At 33.7% G+C, this 27472-nt stretch overlaps 1 protein-coding gene across 1 annotated transcript in view; it reads left to right on the top strand.

The window, feature by feature from the left end:
* The window catches only part of LOC114326216 (protein O-mannosyl-transferase TMTC2), a 588400-nt gene that overhangs the window by 542826 nt on the left and 18102 nt on the right, over positions 1-27472 (top strand). The window contains exon 6 of the mRNA XM_050652153.1: positions 3261-3439. Coding sequence (XP_050508110.1) covers positions 3261-3439 — 179 coding nt within the window. The remainder of the gene's footprint in view (positions 1-3260; positions 3440-27472) is intronic.

Here is a 27472-nt window from a genome sequence, read left to right as displayed (position 1 = left end):
CTCTGTTCGGAGAGTTTAAGTCTGTTCTGTCGGACAAAATAAATGTGCCGTTTTCGTCAAATTTTTAACCTGTTCCGCAATTAAAACTGCCCCTGTTGCAGTGTTCCCATATATCAAGGTTTATCCGACTAGACACCCTTAAGCTATTAACCAATTTTCAGCTTGCTATTAGTCAACTTTTTTTTCATACGCGGGATCCAGACCTAATATTAATATCAGGCGTTTGTAATTTATATAAAATATTTATGGTTATCAAATTCAAAATACCAAAAATGTCAGTTTCTGTAATGTAATGTACCTACTATTAGCTTATAAAAGGAGCTTCGTACAACATCAAAATTCAATTTATTTAATCCAACATTTTATCTTTCCCTGTATGCCACTTGACTGCTTTTTAAGTAACTGACATAGCCGAAAGATAATAAACGCTTGCATTAACCACTACTACCGTCCATTATTCCCTCTTCTACGCTGCATTGTAACTTTGTCGACGGAAACTCTTTTTTGAATATACGCCGCCATCCTTTAGAATGAATATACTGATAAGCGCGACAATGCTTCGGTTTTGTATGGATATAATTTCCTGGATAGAAGCAAACCCTTTACAAACACGTCTACAGACTTGTGCCATTATTCACTTTACTTAGCTATTCAAAAGGGCAGCAGACAGCTATTTTTTGGAAAGTATCACGCTGGGAAGTCGGTGATGTTCCTACTTAGTCAGGCGTTTTTGCTATGTACCGTAATGTTTGATCATTAAAAGTAGATACACAGAATACTTTTTAGGCAAATGGAATTTAGTTTCACGTTTAGATGAATTTTACGACATTCATTAATAAATTAAAATAATATCGACGGCCACAGCGCAAAAGGTAACAAGTCAAATTTACTGGTTTTGAGGAAACAAAAAAAAAAACGGTTCTTAGGTTTTTTTCGAATAAATTTTTAAATTTTTTCAGATAACAATACACAATAGTGGTTTATCTACTCCATCTCATATTATGTATAAGTTTTTAGTTTGTGAAAACTGTCATTATAGATAGCAGTGCGTGAAGGATTTAAAGTGTGCGTGAAGTAACAATGTATTTTAAATGGGATTTACTTTTTCACACTGTTTTTTGATACACTTTCATATATAAGTCCGTCCGTTATAACTTTTCCCATGCGGTACGATTCATTTTCAATCAAATTAAGTGAAAACAGAAAGTGAAACGTACGCCGATGTGGGCAGTATATAGTATACAGTATACAAAATGTTTTACACATCGACGTTCGTTTCAATTTATGTTTTGACTTAATTTGATTGAAAATGAATCGTAGCGCATGAGAAAAGTTACAGCGGGTGGACTATCGTCAAATAACCTTAACTTTCGCGTTTTCATGGTGATGACATCTACACCATATGACCATATACCGGCCCTTAGGGCCTTTTGTTCGAACGCTAATCAACAATGATCACTATCAAATATTTAATTACAGTCACCAACTGTCAATGTGAACTTTGATTGGGTTGCTGAAAACATAATTGATTATAATTATGAGATTAGTTAATTAATTAACATAACAATTATTAACATAATTAATTAACTAATTTCATAATTGTAATCAATAATTATGTTTTCAGCAACCCAAACAAAGTTGACATTGACAGTTGGTGACAGTAATTAAATATTTGATACTGATCATTTTTGATTAGCGTTCGAAAAACCGGCGCTAAGTGTATAATCATTACCATCAATTAGTCAATCATATTCACTGTTGGATATAGGCCTCCCTCAGTTCTTTCCAGTATCCCTAGACTGAGCTGCTTATAGCCAGTTTATAGCCGTAATAACTGGCTACAAACATATTGTGTATAGTCTGCTATATTGAGTTAATATTTGATGACAAAACTTAAAAAAAAAATACCTGTATCTACACGTCTTTGTCGATCTGTTTATTAATCTATACTCCGTTTTTGAACCAGGCGGAGTAATTCAAATTTACCGCGCTGTAATGCTTGTTTTTCATTGGTCCAATCTCATGCAAGTTTACTCCACTGTTACGAAATGTTTACACTATTGACATTTATGACATTTTGACACTAGATTCTTCGTGTTTTCTGCATTATTCCTTTAATTTTTAGATTTTATTTAAAACACAGCTGTTATATTTAGTACTCTTTAGCGACGTATTATAATATTTATGGATTGCAGTCGAAGGCCGATATGATCAACCAAAAAAGAAGATGTATTTGGTGATATTTTAGTGACTTTCTAGGGTGTGAATATGTGTTTTTAGTTTACTACTTCTGGTTTAAAAATAAATCATAGTGTATTAATGGCAATAACCCCAAAATGATCTTTAAATTTGGACGCTGTGTTCCTACCATACAAATCACACTTTTTGACGTTATGATTAATAATGCTATATTTATGAATGATGTTTTTTGTTTACTGACTGTACAATTTAACGTGCAGCACACATATCATAAAAGAGTTAGTTTTCATTTTCGTCGTATGTATGAAATTTGCTAATTTGCTAAAGCTGAAAATTTGTTAATAGTTTAACCGAGTCTAGTCGGACAAACTTTGATGTATGGGAACACTGGAACGGGGGAAGTTGTAATTGTGGAACTTGAGTTTAATTTTGGAACATGCCATCCCGACAAGTTTATGACTGTGAAAACTAGCAGGGACTTTTTAATTTTAAAAAATGTTTGTCCGACAAATATGTTGGGCATTTTAATAAGTCCGATACGTGGAACATGTCAAATTCCAGGAATTACGTTGGTGATAAATAGCAGTCTGATTGTTGCATAAGAGTTTAATGAAAGAGTAACAAATCAACTGGAAGTTCTGTTCCGCAAAATACATGTCACCTTTTTGTAGTCTGACGTTCGAAATCTGTAACCTGTTCCACAATTAAAACTTTTCCTGTTCTAGTGTTCCCGTACATCAAAGTTTGTCCGACTAGATACCATTAAGCGATTAACAAATTTTCAGCTTGCTATTAATAAACTTTTTTTTGGTACGCGGGATCCAGGCCTATATAATATAATTTTGTTCCGTAAAAAAAGTAAATTTATATATTTTAACCATTCTAATCTAAAAAACGATGTATAAACTGTTTTTATGTCTGATTTTTTCTGATTGAATGCTTTAAACTATCGTTAAAGTTAAGTAAAACACATTTCAAAAAATAAAAGTATTTTAACCCAACATTTCAAGTCACGTGTTAACAAAATACGAAAAATACTAAATTTCCCCTTTCGCTTCCAGGCGAATTCCTCGCTTCCCGTCGCCGATACAAGGAGGCGGCGAACATGTACGAGAAAGCCGCCGAACTACGCCCCGAAGATTACGAGTTGGCGGTGGCCGCCGCGACGGCCATGCGACAAGCTGTCCGGTATCAGGATGCCGAAAGGTGGTACAGGAAAGCCGTCTCCATCAAACCTACGGTAAGATTACAAGAGATTGTATACTTGTTACATGCCAGATCGAAATATAGGTAAGGCGTAAATAATAAAAACCAACGGTTGGGTTTTGATGAAAGAACTTACATTTTAAAAGGAAAATAAAACATTAGAGAAGATTCATATTTAGTGGCCTATTTTCTTTACAAATAAAAAAAAAACAAGACAGAGTTAAAAGTTTTTTTATTTTTTATTAAACACAAGCTGTGTTTAGACTACTGAAATCTGGTCATCAGTTGACCAATGATCAGTTGTTCTTGAACTTAAATTACTAAATGATACATAATATAAGATCTTAACCTTATGGTGTCCTCTTATTTTTTTAACAAGTCTGTATTTTAAAACCAAAACTAACACACAATACAGAATTTTGCTCTGCTTTTACACTAACTCAAATGGTTTTCTTCGTTGAGTCTTCTTTCTAACCCAGTATTATCGAGGAGCTGGATAACCTCGATGTTTACATGACTATGGAGCCGTTATTCGTGACTACCTGCCATCTTCTTGATAACTTTGTCTACATCTTCCATCTCAAGATCCTTGTGGAGGCCGACATTTCGGATATACCAAGGAGCATCAACGACGTTCCTTAACACTTTATTCTGAAATCTCTGGTTAATCTGGATATTACTTCAATTGGCACAGCCCCAGAGTTGGCAGCCATGCATCCATACTGGTCTAAGTATTTGTTTGTATAGCAGTATTTTGTTATGTGTGGACAATGCAGACTTTCTTTCCATAAGCCAATACATTTTTTTGTAACGGATAACTAATTCTTCCCTTTTCTTTTTAATGTGGACTTTCCAGCGAAGCCGTGCATCAAATGTGATACCTAAATATTTTGCAGAAGATGCTAATGGTATTTAGGCATCATGTATTCTAATTGGAATGTTTTCGATTTTTTGTTTGTAAAACTGACATGAATGTATTTAGATCCAGTTAATTTGATTTTCCATTTTTTAGTCCAGTTGTGTATTTTATTTATTGCCAACTGTAATTTTTCTGCTGCTTCTTCGCTGGTATCACCTACTGCTAAGATAGCGGTGTCATCTGCAAATGTGGCTATAGTATCATTTTCCATTCCAGGTATATCGTATGTGTATAGCAGGTAGAGAACAGGACCTAATGCGCTTCCTTGAGGGACTCCTGTTCTGATTTCTTTTAGATCAGTGTACACGTCATCTTGCTAATTCTAAAATATCTGTCAAATAAATTTGATTGTAAAATTTCTGAATATTGTATAGGCATAAGAATTTTGAGTTTGTAGACTGAACCTTCATGCCATACTTTGTCGAAGACCTGAGCTACGTCTAAAAAGATTGTAGAACAGATTTTCTTTTCTTCTAATGATTTCTCAATTATGTTAGTAATTCTGTGTACCTGATCAATCGTAGAATGTTTATTTCTGAAGCCAAATTGATGGGTTGGAATCATTTTTTCTCTTCAATTATTCGTTTCATTCATTATAGCAGAAGTTTCTCAAAAAGCTTCGACATCACTGGTAAAAGTGATAATGGTCTATATGAAGACATTTCATTTGGTGATTTTCCTGATTTTGGAATCAATATAACCTCAGATATTTTCCATAAATTTGGAACATATCTCAATCTAAATGCAGCATTGATGATGTTGGTCAAATTGAGTATGGCTTTACGAGGCAGGTTTTTTAGTAATTCTCCAGTAATTAGATAATATCCTGGTACCTTCTTAGGATTTATATTCTCTTTTATTTCATTAGCTACTTCCTTCGGGGATGTTTGGTTTGATTATCTCCTCTGTCTGGTCAGGCTCTATCGATATTTGATCATCATTTTGGTCATCATGCGGATTTAATGTATTTTCTAAATATGTGGCAAATCTCTCTGCCTTTTGCTCATTACTTCTAGCCCAGCTACCGTCTTCTAGTTTAATGGGTGGAGAATGGGTTACTAGTCTTTTTAGCCTTTTTGTTTATTTCCATAGAGAGTACTCTGTGCTGCTATCATCCGTAAACTCTCTCATGTAATAACTGATTGACTAATTTTTTACATTTTGAATCTTTCTTTCAAGTTTTTGAATAGCGTTGTTTAAATTTGTTTTATCTTTGGGTGCTCTGATTTGTTGCCACTTCCTTCTAACTTTTCTTTTCTCTTTAATTAACTTTTTAATTTCTTTCAGATAGTTGTGTCCTTTGACGTTTGATCTTATAGTAGGAGTACTTTCCCATGCTGATTGTTGTATATTTTGTACAAGCAACTCAACTTCCTCATCTAGTTGTTCAGATTTTTTTAATGGTACTGCTAATTCAATTCTATCTTCAACGATTGATCTAAAACTTTCCCAGTCTGTTAGATTATTTGTTAGTATTTGGCTACAATCCTTTCTGATAATCGTGTCACTCACAGTGAGTATTATGGGATATTATGGGAAAAAATATTTAAAAAGTGCATGGTGGAGAAGAAACCGACTTAAAATATTCTAGCATCTTTATTTAAAGCAAAATTTTCTGTTTTATCTTCGTTTGCTAGGGTCATTCACTTAGGTCGTCGCTAATTAAGTCATTGGCAGAAAATCTCTATATGAAACTGTGATATGATAATATTTCAAGTTTATAAGGAAGCAGACCCCTGTCAGACTTCATTAGAATACAAAGATTGCAATGGGCCGGACATGTGATAAGAATGGGAGAGGATCGGCTACCAAAAAGAGCACTGAATGCTAGAATGCATGGAAAGAGACCGGTTGGAAAGCTAAGAAAGCGCTGGGAAGACACAGTATACAGCGACGCACAAGTCCCTTTAGGAGTCCGTCTATGGAGAAGATCAGCCACAAACAAGCAAGGGTTGAGGCAAAAAATAAAGGAGGCCAAATGTTAATTTCGGCTGTAGGGCCGCAGAAGAAGAATGATAGTATTTATCATAACTGTGGATGCCTTTTTGCCCATCATAATTAGTCGAATAATATTATACTGTTGTTCCTGCATTTAGTCTAGTCGCAACATAGGAGGTCTTGTGGGAAATTCTAGCTCGCCGTGATTTGATGGTGGTATTACAGGTTTTTTGGGTCGCTGAATCCAATGGAAGTGGTCTGCAAGCCCAAATATGGTCCGTTTAATTGTTATTAACAAATTATGGTAAAATTAGGTATTTTTCAGGTATTATTAGAAGCGCTACAAATAAATATATACAGTTAAGGTTTTCTCTGGTGTATTTTTGGTCGCTGAATCGAATGCGGCTAGTCGCGATTACTCAAATTATGTTCTTATTGGGTTAATAATGGTTTATTCTCGGAAAAGCTCGAAATAATGCGCTATCAACAGCAAGTTTCTAGTCTTTTTCATAGTATTTTTATACGCTAGATTGATTGCCACTAGTCGTGATAACTTACCACGTTCTGACATTGTTATTAATAAATTATTGCAAAAATAACTGATTATAGTACGTTTGCTCACGGTTTTGCTCTAAATTTTAAACAACCACTTGGATTGACATGAAATTTGGCATAAAAGTAGCTAACATTCTAACAAAAAAGTGATATTGTGCCAATGTTGTGGCCCCTCTTTAAGTCCCCTGTCGCAATCGGAGGTTGGATGTCATCATCACTAACTTTGCTCTATCTACCTCTGCTTTGAAGAGTTCTACAGAACTGCATTTAAACCAGTCCCTTGGATTCTTCAACCAGAACACTCTCCTTCTTCCTATACTCATTCCTCCTCTTATCTTTCTCTGTATTATCAGTCTTAGCAGTTCATATTGATGTCCCTCATTATAGTCCAGGGCGCATCTGTTTTGAGATGGACGTTGAGAGGTGACTCAAATTTTTTTGCAGAAATTGCTTGAAAGTAACTTAAATAATAATATTTGAGTTATCCTCCCACTCAAAATGGTCCGGAACATTGTTTAAATAATGAAAATATCAAAATATGAAGGAAAAATTCGATTTTTTTATTGGTTTTTTGATTATAACTTTAAAACTTTTCATTTCTGAGAATAGTTGTACTAACATAAAAGTTGCGTAATTAAATTTCCTACAATATAGAATTGGTTAGAAATTAAAAAAATAGTCACCCACATAGAAATTTAAAAAATACAAAAATAGTTGCAAAATAGCAATAATTGCGAAGAAAACCATACAAAAACAAGTATTCGCATTTTACGTTTTTCAACCATTTATGCTATACTTAGGACCTTCATATTTTACCCAGAAAAAGATTATGATATAGTAAAACAATATTGTAAATTTAACTAAGATCGGTTTAACAGGTTTTGCAAAATAAATTTTGCAAACCAGCTTTCGCAAAAAAAATTCATTTTTTAAAAATGTTGCAGGACTGAAAATAAAGCAGATGGCAAGTTCAATTTTTTTTTTTGTTTATAGAAGTGTACTGTACCTTTCATTTGCAATTTACAATATTAAAATCGATTAATTACCACGGCGTCAGGAAATTTTTAAATAAACATTAATTTTTGGTGCTACGCGCAGGACAGCGTTGTTCGATATACACAAGTTGATTTCCACCAAAATTTCTTCCAATCTTTATTCAATATATTATTTCCTTACTCTCTATTTTGTTGTATTTTAATATTTTAATTCCACAAAAATTAAACTAATTTTATTATTGTTTGTGAAATATTGTTTAAACAATTGCATATATTTAAAAATAATAAACTTTTATTCTCTAAGTTGAAATATATGAACACAGAAAGTTTTTGCTAAAAAAAGATTATTTCAAAGGATAGAGTATGTGTTTTTATTTTGCAATAAACAAATTTATTTACTTATATAGAAATGTAGTACAAATTACAGTGTATCAGTCATTATCAAAGGTCATTTGAATGCCCAATCAGACCAAACTATCAACCAAACTAGCACCAATAATTAATGTTTATTTAAAAAAATTCCTGACGCCGTGGTAGTTAATCGATTTTAGTTTTGCAAGTTGCAAATGAAATTAACAGTATACTTCTATAAGAAAAAAAAATTCAACTTGCTATCTGCTTTATTTTCAGTCCTGTAACATTTTGAAAAAATAATTTTTTTTGCGATAGCTGGATTGCCAAATTTATTTTGCAAAATCTATTGAACCGATCTTAATGAAATTTACAGTATTATTTTACTGTATCATATAGTTTTTCTTAGTGAAATATAAAGGCTCTAAGTGTAGCATAAATGGTTGAAAAAGGTAAAATGCGAATACTTGTTTTTGCATGTTTTTTTTTCGCAATTATTGCTATTTTGCAACAAGGGTGATTATTTTTTAAGTTTTTAACCAATTCTATGTTATAGGAAATTTAATTACGCAATTTTTATGTTAGTACAACTTTTCCCGGAAATGAATAGTTTTAAAGGTATAATCAAAAAACTAAGAAAAAAATCGAATTTTTCTTCATTTTTTGATATTTTGATTTATTTAAACAATGTTGCGGACCTTTTTGAGAGGAGGATAACTCAAATATTATTATTTGAGTTATTTTCAAGAAATTTCTGTAACAAAATTTGAGTCACCTCTCAACGTCCAAATGTACTAATATTTTTACAGATGCGCCCTGGTCTATTATGTATCCCAGAGATTGTAACTTTCGTATTTTTATTTTGTTTATTATTTCGTATACTTTGCCCATTTCTCTCAATACTTCCGTGTTAGTTTTTGTTCTGTGTCTATGCTATTTTAAGCTTCTGCCTGTAACACCACATTTTTTCAAAGAAATAGCTTATTTATGTGTTCTTGCTTCAATCATACAGTGATGGGCATAATCGAATTAATCTAATAATCGAAAGACGGGTATTCGAGTGATTTTAATAATCGAGTTATCATTCGAATTATGCATCACTCGTATACTATTAATATCTGACGGTCATTTTCTGAACTCGAAACTTGAGAACTCAAGGTCATCGTTCATTCAGTACTTTGTAAACCGGCGCACATGGATTCGCTCCCAACCCCTATAAAACCACTTTTATTGTACACGAGTTCGCTCCGAAACTCATACCCGAAAGTTAAGTTATGACTAAAGACTGGATTATATGCAAAATGCATATGCATATATATGCTGCATATTTCTCATGTTTTTCATAAATGCATATGCCTTGCATATTTGGAGATTTAAGAGCATATAAATGCATATTTTGATGGGAATTTACTCTACCCCATTTAAAAATAAGGTATATATTAGTAACATCAACATCCATTAAAATAAAATGTGAAAGTAAATATTTTGCTGTTAAGCTCCTTTGTTGTTGTACCCATAAACATAATGGGCGTTATTTATAGCTGCAGGTATCATTATCCGGATATTTAAGATTTATAGACTTCTCAGAATTTACAAATTACCTAAGTAAATACCGATTATATTTTGAATAACATTACAAATATTACCTGTACTTTCTGCTGGTGTCGGCCAACTATGAATTATTCTGGGAAAACCAACCAAAACGAAATTTTAAGCATTTTAAGGGTAGGATAGATTATTTTATTTTATGAATGGTTAGTCTTAAATCAATCGCCGATTATTCAACTTTTGTGATTGCAAGTTATTGACTATACTGTGTAAAAAAATCATTTTATTATTATTGTGAAAATGCCTAAAGTAGCAAGGGAAAAATCAAGTCTTCTCAGAAGTTGGATTGGAAGTAAGAATCATCTAAAAGTTATCGACAGTGAAAGTATGTTTTGCACCATTTGTGATAAAAAGGTAAGTTCTCCACTTCAATAGATTTTTAAACTTATCAAACTTCTTTGCACATCTATGTGTCTGTCTATTCTAAAATGACAAACCGTCCCATTTCTTCAAAAACTGTTTTTTAAAGTTCGCAACGGTTTGGCTTATACAGAGCGAGGTGTTGAGAGTGGCCCACCCTGTATACTACGGTACACTGACTGTACTTTATTGTTTGACGATTTCAATTTCACTTTGAGAAATAAAAAAAAATTGGGGGAGGTTTAAAAAGTTTGATCATTTTAATGTAGGTATCTATTTACGAAAACATCTAAAACATCATTATCATTATATTCCAGATTCCATGTCAAAAGAAATTCCAAGTAGTTCAACACATAAAAACTTCACTTCACCAAACTAAGCTATCAAAAAATGATAATAAACCTCGCCAGCAGATTCTACAGAACAGTTTGCAGATTCAGAATACGTCAGTTGGGCAAGAAACCTTTGCAAAGGATTTATGCCATTTTTTTTTGAACTGCAATATCCCTCTGCACAAGTTAGAACATAAATCGTGTCAAAACTTTTTAAAAACTTATTGCAAGATTAAAGATAAACCAGCTCAAATACCAAGTTCTTCAACTCTTCGGAAAAAATATGTCAGTGCATGTTACAAAGATGTGATGACGAGTATTAAAAATCAGTTAAAAGCCGAATATCTTTGGATTTCCGTCGACGAAACAACGGATACAAAGGGTCGACAAATTGCGAATCTAATTGTTGGAGTTCTTAACGACTCTGGCGATTTTAAAAACTCATACTTAATTAGTGTAAAATGTTTGGAAAAAACAAACTATGCTACAATAGCTAGATTTGTTAACGAATCCCTAACAATTTTTTTTTTACCTGATCAAGTACCATTTGAAAAAATATTATTAATGCTTAGTGATGCCGCCTCATATATGATGAAAGCTGCATCCAATCTTAAAATCTTTTTCCCTAATTTAATTCACTGTACATGTTTGGCGCACGGCCTAAACAGAGTTGCAGAGAAAGTTAGAATTGAATTTCCCAATGTAAACACCTTAATAAATAATGTAAAAAAAGTATTTCTGAAAGCACCACTACGTGTACAGGTATATAGGGAGATGCTTCCCGATATTCCTTTACCACCAGAACCAGTATTAACCAGATGGGGAACTTGGCTTAAAAGTGCTATATTTTTATCTGAACACTACGACGACATCAAAAGCGTTATTTCAAGTTTTGATCCGACTTGTACCGCTATTGATAACTGTCAAAATATTTTTAAAGAAAAGTCTATTAAAAATCAATTGTTGTATATAAAATCGAATTTCGATATCATTGAAAGTTCAATTACAAAATTAGAGGCTCAAAATTTATGTCTTCACAATAGTATGTCTATTGTTGATTCGGTTAAACAGAAAATAACAAATCTGAATGGGGAAATTGGAGTAAAAATTAAAGATAAACTTGATGACGTTTTAAACAAAAATGAGGGTTTCACTTTATTGCGTTCAATAAATAATATAATCAATTTTGGAAACTTCGATGAAAATATTAATATGGATCCGTCTCTAATAGCAAAGTTTAAATATGCCCCAATTACATCTTGTGACGTTGAGAGATCTTTTTCTGCCTATAAACAAATATTAACAGATAGAAGACATAATATTAGTTTAGAAAATATGAATCAATATATGATTATTTATTGTAACAATAAAAATATGTAAATTTGTTTTATTGTACTCTTTTTATAATATTAGTTTAGAAAATATGAATCAATATTGTAACAATAAAAATATGTACATTTATTTTATTGTACTCTTATTTATCTTGTGGTCAAAATAAAATATTTTGCCGTTTTATTTGTCACAAAACCTGAAGTTAAAAAAATATATTAAGAAATAATAATACAATTTGGTTTAAATTCAAACCTATTTATTTATTTTTATTATTTTTTATTTATTTATGTATTTAACGTAAACCATAAAATTATTCATATAAAAATAAGTGCATATATAAATGCATATTTGCATGTTAATTGTGCATATTCAGCTTGTTTTAAAATGCATATTGCATGCATATTTTAGACATTTTTTAGTGCATATTTTCCAGTCTCTAGTTATGACCGAAGGGTTAGGTCTTCCTACCTGAACCCGGGAGCGAATCCATGTGCAGCCTTGTAAACATTCTACAATTAATAATTTCAGCTAGAGTCGGTAGGTCGAAATTACCTTTTATCAAAAATTATTGTGATAGTGGTATTGAAAGTAAATAGGTAGTCGGTTGAAAAATGAGGCCAGGTGCTAAAAAATCTGTTGTTTGGGAATATTTCGACAAAATAGAGGACCGTCAAGTGAAATGCAAGGTATGTAAAAAAGGATTAAAATTTTTTGGAAATACTACTAATCTACAACAACATATAAAAAGAATACACCCAACACTTTTAACAGTCCCAGTAGATGAACCTATTAATCAGTGGCGGCTTTTGGGGGTAGGCGGGATAGGCCGGGCCTACCCAATAATTTGAACAGCTTTAAAATTGAATAACATATATTCAAAAATTATGTTAATGCATGTAAATAACTTTTAAATGTACTAAATCACTCAATACGTTAGCTTCCGTTAAAACAACTAAGTTATATATTATCACAGAAAGCATTGAATCGTATCCAGGCATTTTAAATATCATTAATAGGCCCGTTCGGAGCCGGCCGACCCCGCTCACATAAGATCTCCGTACAAAAAGCGTTTGAAGTTAAGGTACTAATACACTTTAGAAGACCAAAAATAATATTTTTTTTCAAGAATTTTTTTCTCAGAACCTTTATTAGAAATGAACATAAAACTTTTAGCATATCAATATACAACTCTTAGAGAGTACAAAAAATATATCTGTTTTTATTTCTGCACGCATACTAATATTGTAGAGGGCACAAAATCGAGGCCTCGAAAAATGATGGCGGACAGTTAATCTCAGGATTGGGATATCTGAAACAAAAAAATCGTACAGCATTTGAAATAGGAAGGTTTCTTACGTGACAATTTACCACAATTTGACTAAAAAATTAAAAATAAATATTTTTTAACCGTGACAAACTAAAGAAAAACGGGCGACATTTTCACAAAATTTTTTCAAATTCCCCTAAAATCTTTTTTTTTTCGGAATTTTTCACTAACGGTGATAAATTCTCACGTAAGAAACCTTCCTTTTTCAAATGCCGTACGATTTTTTTGTTTCAGAGATCCCAATCCTGAGATTAACTGTCCGCCATCGGAACTACTTTTTTTCGAGGCCTCGACTTTGGCGCCCTCTACAATATTAGTGTACGTGCATTAATGAAAAAAAAATATATTTTTTGTATTCTCTAAGAGTTAGATATTAATATGTAAAAAGTTTTATGTTCATTTTTAATAAAGGTTCTGAGAAAAAAAATATTGAAACAATGCTTATTTTTGGTCTTCTAAAGTGTACTAGTACAAGTCGCTTGCCGGACAACGATTTATATTGTCGTGTTGCTGTTTAGGCACCAGACGATCGGGCCTTCGCCGACCATCGTTGCCACTTGTAACGTAATTATCGAATTGTACTATAAATTTTCTTTTAAATTATGATAAAAAATATGTAACTGTAACATAATCTATAATTATTGTAACGTATTTTTAAACAAACGGAATTTATTTCTGGAATTGGGCGATAATAAAAGATTCACACAGAATATGGCGCTAAATTTCCACAAAAAGCATTCTCATTGCTGGATACAAATGAACTACTCTTTAATAAATCCTTATTAAAAACTGAACTGGAAATGACTTTTTTTTCTAATCATCGTGAAAATTTAAGAGTTTGTTAGAACTAATTAAATGTATGTTTGACAACGAAACCAATGAAATTCTTCCTGAAAGCTACAAGTTATTTTGTTTACTTGCTACAATACCTGCAACAAGTGCTTCAGTTAAAGAACCTTCTCCACTTTAAAGCGAATAAAGTCATCTCTTCTCGGTGTCTCTTCGAAATACAATGACGCAAAATCGGTTTTCATCACTGTCTACTGGTTATAGAAAGAGAGAGACATGGATAAACAAGAGCAATATAAGCAACAGAGAGAAAAAGAAAAGAACAGCAAAAGAGCGGCTGTGCGCGCGAGAGAACGGTCTGGAAAGACGTGCCACGCGCGTAAGCCGAGAGTGGGTTTAGTTAGTAGGCAATAGGTTTGTTCTAGCGTCAGTTTCAAACGGTTTGAAACCATCAGGAACATGCGCATTTGTTTGATGGCGTTCAAGCAAACAGATTACTAGTTTGAAACTACTGGTCGGACGTTCTAACGACAGTAAATTTTGATTTGGAAACTGGCGTCAAACGGTCAAAAGAGTTTGCGGATTTTGTCCGGATTTTAAGTTTGTGCGTTGCACAGTGGAATTATTTGTTTGACGTTTACAAATTTTAAATGAATGTAATAGGTTTTGACTATGTTACTTAACATTATTTACGTTTATAATATTAATTTTTAATATTTAGCATAAATCTTGAAAATTTGGATAGGTACTTGAGAAGAAAAATGTATTTCTAATCTAACCTCAAAATAATAAATAAAAACCAACAATTTGACGTTGGTATTTTACTCCGATAAAAAAGCGTTCTAGCAAAAAACAGTTTGTTAACAGTTTGTGGATGGAACATGCGCAATAAAGCAGTACAATAATTTGGTGTCAAACTATACAAAACTACATGCTAGAACAAACCTATTGTAACACGGATTCATCCGGGGGCAAGGCCTCCAGTGGGGGAACGGGGAACTGCGTTCGGATGTGCTCCGTTTACTCTGAATCCAACACACGCCAGGTAAGATTCATCTGGTACGGTCTTTAGAAGATTCCCACTCTCACACAAAAAAAAATATGTATTACACACACTGGCCGCTATTTTTTTGGGGGGTGATGGATCTTGAGGGTGATTACTTTTTCTGATGCAAGGTCACTTTTAGTCTTACCAACAATAGGATAAGTGGGTTTTCAAATATTTGGGGGGGGGCGGTCATGACCCCGTGACCCCTCCCTCTGGATCCTGATTACTGATTACACATAGCTATATGTAATTTGCTGGCTTGGCCTACCCAAAATTTTAACCCATCAGCCGCCACTGCTATTAATAGAGATTTAGAGCAAACTCCCAATTTTCAGGCAATCAGGGGGCAGGACCGCCTTCAGCTTCAGAGCCTTTATATAGATCAGATGACTCTCCAGTTCAATCTGCTCCACCAAAACCAAAACGTCAAAAGCAAATGAAGCTGTCTGGCGATGTAAATGATGATTTAAAAGACAGTGACGTAGAACAGTGACGAATAATCGAATGTTTTATTTTCATTCGAATGAATTACTTATCAGTCCTCTGGCATCTCCCTCTCTTCCCATTTAAAAGTCAAATCGGATATTAGAATAAGCTGATTTTCCGAATACAATGTTCGAGTAGTTCGAGTTACCTAATAATTCGAGTGATCTTGTTCAAGTTCTCGAGATATCTCGAGTTATTTCAATAATCGAATGGTCGATTATTTTTCATTCGAATTATCCCATCACATTAAAGTTCAATGTGCACCTTTTAACTCCATATTATGTCAGTATCGAAAAGACATGTCATAGCTCTTAATCTCAGTTCTAGTCTAAAGTCAATGATTGCGTTCAGACGAACAAAGCAGCTGACTGCCAGCAGAGATCGGCTGAGTGGTTGTATCCAGCGCTGATAGGGAAAGCTTAGTAAATCTCTCAGCGGCTGACTTCCAGCTGTGTCTTCTGAACGCTACCGCTGGCTCAGCTGTCCAGCCGCTGTGGTCGTCCGAACGAAACCATTGTTGCAGAGAATTGCTTTTATTTTTAAAAACGCATTTCTTGCTATTTTTATCCTGGACCTTATTTCTGTTCTTACAAATCCAGGTTCCCAGGTATTTGTATTTATCGACCGTTTCTGTCGGTATATTACCCAAATGTATGTCTGTATATTTATTTTCATTATTAATATCATGTATTTGTTCTTTTTTATATTCATTTATAGTACAATTTTACACAGAAACTATTTGTTTTGTTTAGCAGTAATTGGAGTTGTTCAGCAGAGCTTGCCATAATAACGGTGTCATCTGCATATCGCCGGTCCGGAATAAGAATGGAGTAAAAGCAAAAAGCCAAATTTCTAAGGAGAGCAAAAAAACGATTTTTAAATATTTAAAATAGGGATTAAAAGAGGAGTAGTCGTTCAGGAGCATCGGTATGGCATTTATTCTTACAGCGATGACTCTTATTTTCATCCCTATTGGTCCGAATTTCATCATCTTAATTTATTCCCCCCATTTTCAAGCCTATTTACAGTTGCGTCATTCTTCATCTAAAACACGGTCTAAAATAGTGCGTATTTCAATAACGACGCAACTACCCTGTGGTGGCTCAGCACATAGTTACAGTGCTGTCGCTTTTGTATCATCTGTATACAGTATTTTAGAAGTTAATTACGTAATAAACCGGAATTGACAAAATTTGCAGTTACGTCATTCTTTTTCCGGGCTGGCGATATTATGTTGTTAATAGATCTTCCGCTAATTATTATTCCTTCACTTTGAGATAGTAATGCTTCATCAAAAATTGCTTTATTGGCTACATTAAATAGTAATGGAGACATAATACATCCTTGCCTAACTCCACTCCTAATTTTAATTTCTGTACTGGGATAGTTATCTATTACAGTGAATATTTATTCTTATTTGTTATGTAAGATATAAGAATATAATACATAATATAGTATATGGATGATAAAAGGATATATACTTATCTTTATTTTAGTGAATATAAACCCCTATTTCATTATAGTCCAGAGTTCTAATAAGAATTCCGAAATAGTGCTCTCATCTATGATATGATATGATATAAATAAAGGGATATATTAATATGATATGATGTAAATAAATATTGTAGTAAAATGACATGTGTGCGTTGGTATAACGGACTCCCCTTGTTAAGTAAATTGGCTCCTCCATCTATTGCAAGTGTCGTTGTCGATTGTGACGCTTTTTGATTAACTATAGAGAAAAATTAATACAACTACCTATTAATAAAACTATAATACCAAAATATAATATATCACTATAAAAGGTTCGCTTCAAAATGCGTATATTTGTTTATTCAGAGAAGTGTATAAATTACAGTGTGTAATTAGTTAACTGAGATTGAAAATTGTTTTTGAATTGACTGTTTACATCATCCTTTTTGAAACTGGATATCTCCAGCTTTGCTTTAAAAGCTTTTAGCAAAACCATAGCAAAATCCACATGCGCTGTACTTTCCCTGCTAAATTAGCAGAGAAATTATATCCAGTGTATAATTTCCTTATTGAACTCGAAAACAACACTGTTTGCTTCGCATGTCTAACTTCAAAATAAATTTTATTTAATGCTAATTGAAAATAAGCCCTTTAACACGAAAGGGGGATATAACGATTTTAAAGTGCTCGTTTTAAGTTCCACTTCTGGTTACATTGATTTGATTTAAACCCTTTAAAAGTTTTTAGAGTATCCCTTTAGCAAAGATAAATACTCATTTCGAAGGCATTTTAGAATGCTAAACTGATATTATGGTTATTTTGTTCCACACCACCGGAAATTGGAAAATTTTATTTAATGCAGTCATAGGAATTCCCCCATCAAGTTACCATTACCATTACCATAAATTTCGACCATATTCAGTTCACTGGGACTAGTAAATTTAGTCTTATAGGTCTGGATCCCGCGTATGAAAAAAAAGTTGATTAATAGCAAGCTGAAAATTTGTTAATAGCTTAAGGGTGTCTAGTCGGATAAACTTTGATATATAGGAACACTGGAACAGGGGCAGTTTTGATTGTGGAACAGGTTAAAAATTTGGAACGGTCAGACCACGAAAACGGCACATTTATTTTGTCCGACAGAATAGACTTAAACTCTCCAAACAGAGGTTAAACTCTAATGCAAAAATCAGAGTGCTATTTATCACCTGTCATAGTTCCTGCTATTTGACATATTCTACATGTTCCACTCATTAAAACGCTTATTTGATGATAAATAGCAGTCTGATTTTTGCATGAGAGTTTAATCTCTGTTCGGAGAGTTTAAGTCTGTTCTGTCGGACAAAATAAATGTGCCGTTTTCGTGGTGCGACCGTTCCAAATTTTTAACCTGTTCCACAATTAAAACTGCCCCTGTTCCAGTGTTCCCATATATCAAAGTTTATCCGACTAGACACCCTTAAGCTATTAACCCGCGAGTAGTCGCGCGGTGAGATAGAATCTCAATTTTTATCCTTTTTCGCGATAACTTGATGAAAAATTTTGCAATTTTGAAAAAATTTCATAAGTGCCTCGAGAAAGGGTGTAGTAATGCAAATTTTTTTTCTTCTTCTTCTTTTTGTGGAATTTATGGCTTTGGGGAGAGCCAATTTGCTTTAACCCGCGAGTAGTCGCGCCGTTAGATAGAATCTCACATTTCATCCTTTTTCGTAATACAGTAAAACCTGTCAGTAACGGCCACTAATAATGAAAGAACTATTGGCCGATATAGAAAGGTGGCCGTTATTGCAAGTTTTTGTAGTCTACATATAATTGGTTTGGGAAATTTTTAAACTGGCCGTTAACACAGGTCTTACTGTACAGTAAAATTTGTCAATAACGGCCACTAAAAATGAAAGAACTATTGGCCGATATAGAAAGGTGGACGGTATTGCCAGTTTTTGTAGTCTACATATAATTGGTTAGGGAAATTTTTAAACTGGCCGTTAGCACAGGTGGACGATGTTGGCAGGTGGCCGTTAACACAGGTTTTTTTAATAAAATTGTTACAAATATATATTTTCAATATAAAAAGTAGATAAAAATAGTACAAAATAAAAATTTGTTTTAAATTCGTATTTTGAGATAGAATCTCACACGCGACTATCGACGTTACAGAAGTGAGCGCGACTACTTCCGGGTTAACAAATTTTCAGCTTGCTATTAATCAACTTTTTTTTCATACACGGGATCCAGACCTATTAGTAGTATCAGGTGAATTGGGATTTAACCCTTATCCGGGCAAGGTGGGTCCAACAGGCCCGAGACGCCAATTCTTTTATCATAAACTGATAAAAAAAATTTTATTGAATTTTATGCCTCACTGAATTTGTTTAGAAGTATGCTTCCTTCAACATAGTTATGAGCTATTCAAAATATTCATTACCATTTTTCAAATTATTGCGTCGAAAGAATTTTGTCAGGTAAAGGGGCAACACGGGCCCATCGGACCCTATTTGTATTTATACCTAAAGTCTAAATCTTTGTTACAGAAGTTAATCTGGCAGTCAGGTAATGTTTTGGTGGATTATCTAAACGTTTTTTATGATTCCGGAAATCCAATAATAAAGTCTAAACCTGTAACAAACAATGCAAACATCTCTTTGGTGTGAACATCAAAGAGATGCTTACGATGGTGTTATATCTATTCTAAATGAATTTTAAAAACTGATAATCATTGTTGGAATCAAATAATATTGTTAGGTAGGTACCTATACATATTTTGAAATAAATAATGCATCTGCTATCAATCGTTTGATATCGATGTTAGCATAGGCGTAACCAGGATGATCCTAAGGGGGGGGTTACAACTACCTGAAAGGGGGGGGTTACAACTACCTGAAAGGGGGGGGTTACAACTACTGGAAGGTCTCTGAGGGCTATGGTGTTAAGCGTATAGAGCTCAAAGTACATCCCAATGGGGGGGGTTACAACCCCCAAAACCCCCCCCCCTGGTTATGCCTATGGATGTTAGTGTCGACAACTAAGCTCCTAAAATTATATTGAATTACAGTGAAAGTAGATAGTGCCATAGCCACCTTTACTTAATAAGCCATGAAATTGAAATTTGGCACCATCTATTGGTAGACCGATTAATTCTGACAGTTCTCATTTGTTTTTAAATAATTTTCATTGTATTTACAGAGAAACTGAAATATTTTACAATATTTCGTGCTCCAAATTATAAAGAACATTTAAAGGTATGTTATTAAGATGATTTTAGTTCAATATAATATATTTTTATATAAATTTGCGTGCATATAGAAATCCGTCCCCTTAAAAATTTTGTCATATTTAATGTCTTATATTTCCTAAATCTGTTGGCAGATTTAAGTGATTTTTTAATATGCTATAGCCTAATTCTTTTACCATACAGCTGTAATAATATTGTTGCTAACCAGTTAAATTTTTATGGTGTACCGGGCATTTATAAAATACTGAAATTAAAACCCAACTATAGACTCCGGTTTCCTTAACATTCTGTTTTTTTGATTAATTCGCTTATGTTTAACAACTAGATCTGTTCTTTATCAATTCAGGGTGTTTCTAAATAAGTGCGACAAACTTTAAGTGGAAAGGAACAAAATGTAAAATTTTGACGCCTATATTTTAAATGTAATCATTTTTTTTTTGAATTCTGAGAATACTAATAAGTATTTTTGAAAAATTTAAACGCAGAATGGAAGGTTACTTTATTGCCGAGGGCAGAAAGTCCCTTAGAATGAATAAAATGTTTTTTTAATGACATATTTGAAACTAAAAATCACATTAAATTTTCTTAATTTTTCACCCCTGTAACTTATTAAAATAAACATAGAAGTTTTCAGGGACTTTCGATTCTCGGTCCTAACGTAATCTTTCATTCAGCGTTTAAATTTTTCAAAAATACTTATTAGTTTTCTTAGGATTCGAAAAAAATGAATCCCGTTTATATTCTTGTTATTGCTTTTTTTTGTATAATAAACGTTACTTACAAGGAATTACTTTTAATATTATTTTGTACAAACTTCTAATTAATAATATTTTCTTATTCGACTCAAAAAATACTATAAATTTTACCAGAATTGGTACTTTAAAATTGTAGTTTCGAAAGCGGTAGTCCGAAAGTCGGACTACGGACGTCATCAATTGCGACGTTGCCTTTTTCTCTTCATGGCTTGTAAAGTAAAAGGTGGCTATGATAGTGCGAATAAAATGTCCCGAAAACCATTATCAGCTGCAGAACTGCAAGATATTGCTAATAATTTATGGCAGTGGTTCCCAACCTTTTATGTCTGGCGACCCACCTTCTGATGTTTTCTCATATTCGCGACCCATCCCTCAACCATGAATATAAAGAACACGGTCACTGTACTGTACGGTATTCAGCTACTGCAAGAGCCACGGCGCGACCATCTGAAATCCCCCCGCGACCCACTAGTGGGTCGCGACCCACCGCGACCGGTTGGGAAGCGCTGATTTATGGGATTTCGATAATGAAGAATCTTCTGAAGTAGGTGGCATTGAAAGTGACTCTTTTATTCGCTTGTGTTTGATCTGCGTTTTGACTAACCAATGTTCCTAGATATTTGTATTTATCTACCCTTTCTCTCTGAATATTATTAATGTGGAGTGTACACTTGTTTTTGGCAGATGTAAGATGGTTCTTGTTTTCATTTTATAACGAAATAATTATTTATTTCACGAAGTAGCACAGAAAACGAAAATAAATATCGTTCCCATACCACCAGATTGACAACAGGTGGAATACTTCCTTTGGTTACAATCTCCCGAGATTTTCAAAAATTATAAATCATATAGGATGCCGAGGAAATTAAGATTAGAGAATTTTAAATAATTCACAATCCATCTGCTCAGCGTGGTAAAAGTTTCAACAAGAAAAATTCATTAGCACTCAACAAAAGAGTAAATGAATTAAAATGTATATTATACATTTTCAATTTCTCTGCAACACGAAAATGCAGCAGCTGAATAATACTCTGATTAAATCGGAGAGTGCAGGAAGAGTCTATACCGGTTTCGGAGATCTATTCCCCCTCATCAGTTGTCCCATATCCTCTTCTCTTCAATTTTCCCAGGCATCACACTTTGGTTCTCGAATTGCAAAGAAAGAAATGTCACGGATGAACTAGAGCCATCTACCTAGAAACAAAGTAAGTTATCAATCGAAGTAGCACAGAAAAGGACAATAAATATCGTTCCCATACCACCAGATTGACAACAGGTAGAATCCTTTTTTAGTTACAACCTCCCGAGATTTAAAAAAATTATAAACCCTACAGGATGCCGAGGAGGAGGATATGGGACTACTGATGAGGAGAAAAAACCTCCAACACCGGTATAGACTCTTCCTGCACTCTCCGATTTAACCGGAGTATTATGCAGCTGCTGCATTTTCGTGTTAAAAAGAAATTGAAGATGTTTATACATTTTAATTAATTTACTTTTTTGTTGAGTACTAAGGAATCTTTCTTGTTGGATCTTTTACCACGCTGAGCAGATGGATTGTAAATTATTTAAAATTCTCTCATCTCAATTTCCTCGGCATCCTGTAGGATTTATAATTTTTGAAAATCTCGGGAGGTTGTAACCAAAGAAATTATTCCACCCGTTGTCAATCTGGTGGTATAGGAACGATATTTATTGTCGCTTTCTGTGCTATTTCGATTGATGACTTATTTTGTTTTTCGGTAGATGGCTCTAGTACATCCGTGACATTTCGTTCTTTCAATTCGAGGAGGCCCAAAGTATGATGCCTGGGGAAATCGGAGAGAAGAGGATATGGGACTACTGATGAGGAGGAAAAAACGTCCGAAACCGGTATAGACTCTTCCTGCACTCTCCCATTTAACCACAGTATTATGCAGCTCCAGCATTTTCGTGTTGCAAAGAAATTGAAAATGTTTATACAAATTATTTATTTATATTAGTTTTCCTTCTATTCTGAGTATGGGGGACTGGAATTTTCACTAGAGTCGTCGCTGGAATTTCTCCAGCTGGACAGTCGGAAAGTAAGATGCTACTATCTAGATCTCCCTCGGCTTTCTTTGCTCCGGCAATTCGTTGGTTTGCCAATTTTAGAAACCACGAAGATAGTACTAGAAGATTGATCCCAAGTTTTATTTTTGATATTATATTTAATTTTATTAAAAATGAAACTAACACTTATCTTTGGCAGATGTCGCTACGACACCCGCACCATCAGGTTATTTCATTGTGAATCGATGCTGGCCGCCTGAAATATGATTGTTCAAAGAGAATCAACTATGCGCTCTCTGAGGAAATCCTAACAAAGATTGAAAACGGTGATTTTAACGCGATATTAACCTTCGATAAGATGCTGGCTGAAAGTGATACAACGAGTGGAATATATGACTTTATTGGTTCTAAAACACTGGATTACACAGTAAAATATAGGATGATAAGTCCGTTACCCTTTGAACTGTCTAAGCTTGATAAAACGAAGCGAATCACTTTAAGAGATTGTTGCACGATAAGGGATTGTCTTACCCTATGACTTGGCTGTGGTTCTTGACGACTCGACGAATGCTTTGGGACTCTTTCTTGGCGACTGCTTCTTAGCTACTGCCTTTAACTTGCGTCTAGAGAAAACCAAATACTTTGCTTCGGAGCTTCTAGACAATTGACAGTTCTCTGGATTTGGCGGGCAATTTGAAAAGTATAAATATTTTACCTATACTACTTATACATCATATACAACTTATACATCATTGAGTTTAAGACAGTAAATGAAAAACCTCACTGCGCTTGGTAGATTATATGTATAAATGTAAATGAAATTCAAAATATACTTATTAACCTAATTATATAGTACATATTAGCAATATTTTAAATAAAAAAATTTGTCATGTAGGTACCTTATAATAATATGTACCTATATGTATAGGATATGTTACTTATAGTTCGGTACCTCTTGGGGACTTATCAATTTTACCAGTATTCTGAATTTCTCTATAAAATAATTAACCATAGGAAAGTTATAAATTACAGTCAAATAATTAACCATATTATAAAAGTTATATTATTGCCACATCAAAAACAGTAGGTACCTACTACCAAAGAAAAACATAAATATTTCACATAATAAAAATGTTCTTAAACAAAAATGATTGTTTTCAATTAATAAGAAAAAACATTAAAGGAAAATTTAGGGTTTAAACAAACCATCTATTAGAGAAATTCAAAATACGGGTGTAAAATTTCTAAGTCCCCAATAATTGTTAACTGTCAATTGTCTAGAAGCTCCGAAGCCAAAGTATTTGGTTTTCGCTAACCGCAAGTCTGCCTTTATCGTATGAGAATATGTGGATATATCGGTATAGAAATACCACGTTGCCACGTCATAAGAAGAGTCATTAAATTAAAATAAACTAGAATAGGGCATAAAAAACCGATGAGAGTGCATTTGGCGCTCTCTGAACTAACCAAAAATAAGACTTTTTTTTTGTTTTACAACCCAATAAATATTTATTTATATATACAATTTGTCTTTAACCAATTGAAAATAAAATTAATATTGCATACTTTTCTTTATGGTATATAGGTATGTTTCAATGTCCTGTATACAAAACTAAATATCAGCTCACTATGAGTTAATTAAGTCGACTAGGTTAACAAGTTAATAAAATTTTGATTGGTTATTGTTTTGGTGTATCAAGCAAATCAGTTTAAACCATTTAATGGAATTTACATAATTAGATGTGTATAGCTTGGAAATTCAAAATCTGTAATAACATTGCCATATAATGGTGATAGCAATTCGTTGCATCATCCCATCATGCAACTAAATTGAAGTATGTTTACCTTATTCATGAACTTTCTCTCATGTTTGTTGTCTTTACTGATTTGTTATGATATAATTTAGATTGTTTAGTAACCAGTTTTGCTAAAATATAAAAAAGAAATAAAACACAGTAAAACATTTTGCTAAATTATCTGCTTTTTTATTGTTTGAAAACATTTGACTTACTTAAACTCAAATTTAGACATTGGTATCTCCAATATTTACCTAACAAGCTTACTTTTGGAAAATGTACACATTATTCTATTAGTTAGTCGTAATCTTTTGCTTGACAGGTAGTACATACATACACACTATGTGCAAATGATTTCCACAGTTTTCACTGTATTCCTTTTCTCAACCGTTTTCTCCAGTTCTTACTGTTTTGCCAGTACTCCATTGTCTCATCCACTTCATTTCTGAAAGATCTTCGGGGTCCGTATGCCTTCCTTCATCCTATCGGGCTCCACTCTGTTATTCTAATTATCCAACGATTTTGGATTGCTCTTCTGATATGGCCGTACCAGGTTAATCTCTTATGTTCGATGTAATCTATTAAATCTGAGTTCATTCCCATTTTTTATAATTCTTATTCTTCTTCTCCTATTATATGGGCAGTACTGCCTGTTTTTCTTCAACGGTGCGTTTCATTCTGTCCCTAAATTGTCATTCCATCTTTTCCTTGGGCGTCATATACTTCTTCTGCCTAACGGTGACGCCTCTGACTATTCTTATTATCCTTGTTTCAGACATCCTGCTTATGTGTTGATTCCACTCTTTTTTTCTGTTCTTTACCCAGGTATTTATATTGTCTACCCACATATGCGTGTGATTTCCTCACCTCTTACCCTGTCCTCTAGTCCTTTTCCAGCAATCCTTCTTAAGATGTTCATTTCGTTGGTCTCCAGATGTATGTATTTGTGTTTACTTGTATCTGGTCTTGTTTCGGCCGTGTAAGTCATAACTGGTCTAATATCTGACTTATATTCGGGCCTTTGTGTCCACTCTTAGGTGTTTGTTTTTCCAAATTGTGTCGTTTAGACATCCGGCCGTTCTACTGGCTTTAATTATTTAGTCTTTTACCTCTTCTTCGATATTGTTGTCGGCTGACAGATTAAGTCCCAGCTATGTGAAGGTCATTACTTGTTGTATAATTTGATTGTCAAACTCAAATTTCCATCTTATTGGTTCTTTAAATAATATTACTAAGCTTTTTTTGGCAGATATTTTCATATTCATTTCTTTTCCGTTAATGTTGAATTCGTGCAATTATCTTTGTAGGTCGTCTTCGCACTGTGCTACTAACACGGTCACGGTGTCATCAGCACAACAGAGTATTTTTATCTCTCTATCGCCCATTTCGTACCCTCTTTTTTTCTTCACTTTTTTTATTATTGCATCCAATATTATGTCAAACAGTAGAGGGCTTAGTGAATCTCCTTGTCTGATTCTTATCTTTGCTTCTATGGGTTCTGTTATTGTTCATTGACTTTCATTCTTTTATTCTTCTTCTTCTTTAGGTGCCGTGTCTGTATTCAGACGTTGGCCGTCATCATGTTTACAATTTCCTGAAATCTCTCTCTATCGGCTGCTGCGCGAAATAATTCTTCTACTGTGCAGCCACACCATTGTCTAATAATACGCAGCCATGAAAGTTTCTTTCTACCAATCCATCTCTTTCCCTCCACTTTTCCTTGTATTATAAGGCGAAGCAGATGGTATCTAGGTCCTCTAATTATATGGCCGAAGTATTCTGTTTTTCTCCTCTTTATGATGCTTATGAGCAGAAGTTCCGAATTCATCATTTGAAGAACACTTTCATTGGAAGTGTGCGAAACCCACGATATCTTTAGGATTCGTCGATAGCACCACAATTCGAATGCTTCTATTTTGTTTAGCATTGTGGTTTTTAACGTCCATGTCTCACAACCATACAATAAGATAGACCATACATAACATTTCAGCACCTTCTTTCGAATATTCATCGACAGGTTTCTATTACATAAAACTGGTTTCCAGGTCATAAAAGCCTTCCGTAATATTTCGATCCTAGTTATTATGTCTTCATCAGAGTCACAATTTACATTTAACCAGCTGCCAAGGTACTTGAAATGATTTACCCGTTCTAACTCCTCTCCATCAAGAGAAAGCTGACCTTGATCTATATTAATCTTTCCAACTGCCATCCACTTTGTTTTTGAAATGTTGATTTTAAGGCCTCTCCGATAGCTTGCTTCACTGACTAGATTTAGTAGTGTCTGAAGATCTTGTAAATTTTCAGCAAGAATGGCTGTATCGTCAGCGTATCTAATATTGTTGATTACTTCTCCGCCTAGCCTTACTCCCTCTTGTCTGTCATCCAAAGCCTCCCTAAAGATTTCTTCAGAGTACAGATTAAAAAGGGTGGGTGATAAAACACAACCTTGTCGTACTCCACGTTTTATCGGCAGTTTTTCAGTACGACTGTCTCCAATTTGGATAGAGGCTACTTGATTGTAATATAAGTATTTCAGCAGTCTTATATCGTAGTGGTCAAGTCCTGCTGCCTGCAGGCAATCGAAAAGTGTATCATGTTGTACTCGGTCGAATGCCTTCTCGAAGTCGATGAAACAAACATAAACGTTCTTGCGGAATTCACAACTTTTTTGTAATAGATCGCGCATACAAAATAGTGCTTCTCTAGTTCCTAGACCATTTCTAAATCCAAATTGCTT

The sequence above is a fragment of the Diabrotica virgifera genome, chromosome 5 (assembly GCF_917563875.1).
Source record: "Diabrotica virgifera virgifera chromosome 5, PGI_DIABVI_V3a".
Taxonomy (NCBI): domain Eukaryota; kingdom Metazoa; phylum Arthropoda; class Insecta; order Coleoptera; family Chrysomelidae; genus Diabrotica; species Diabrotica virgifera.
The sequence above is the reverse complement of the archived record's forward strand: the minus strand, read 5'-3'. Positions and strand labels throughout refer to the sequence as shown.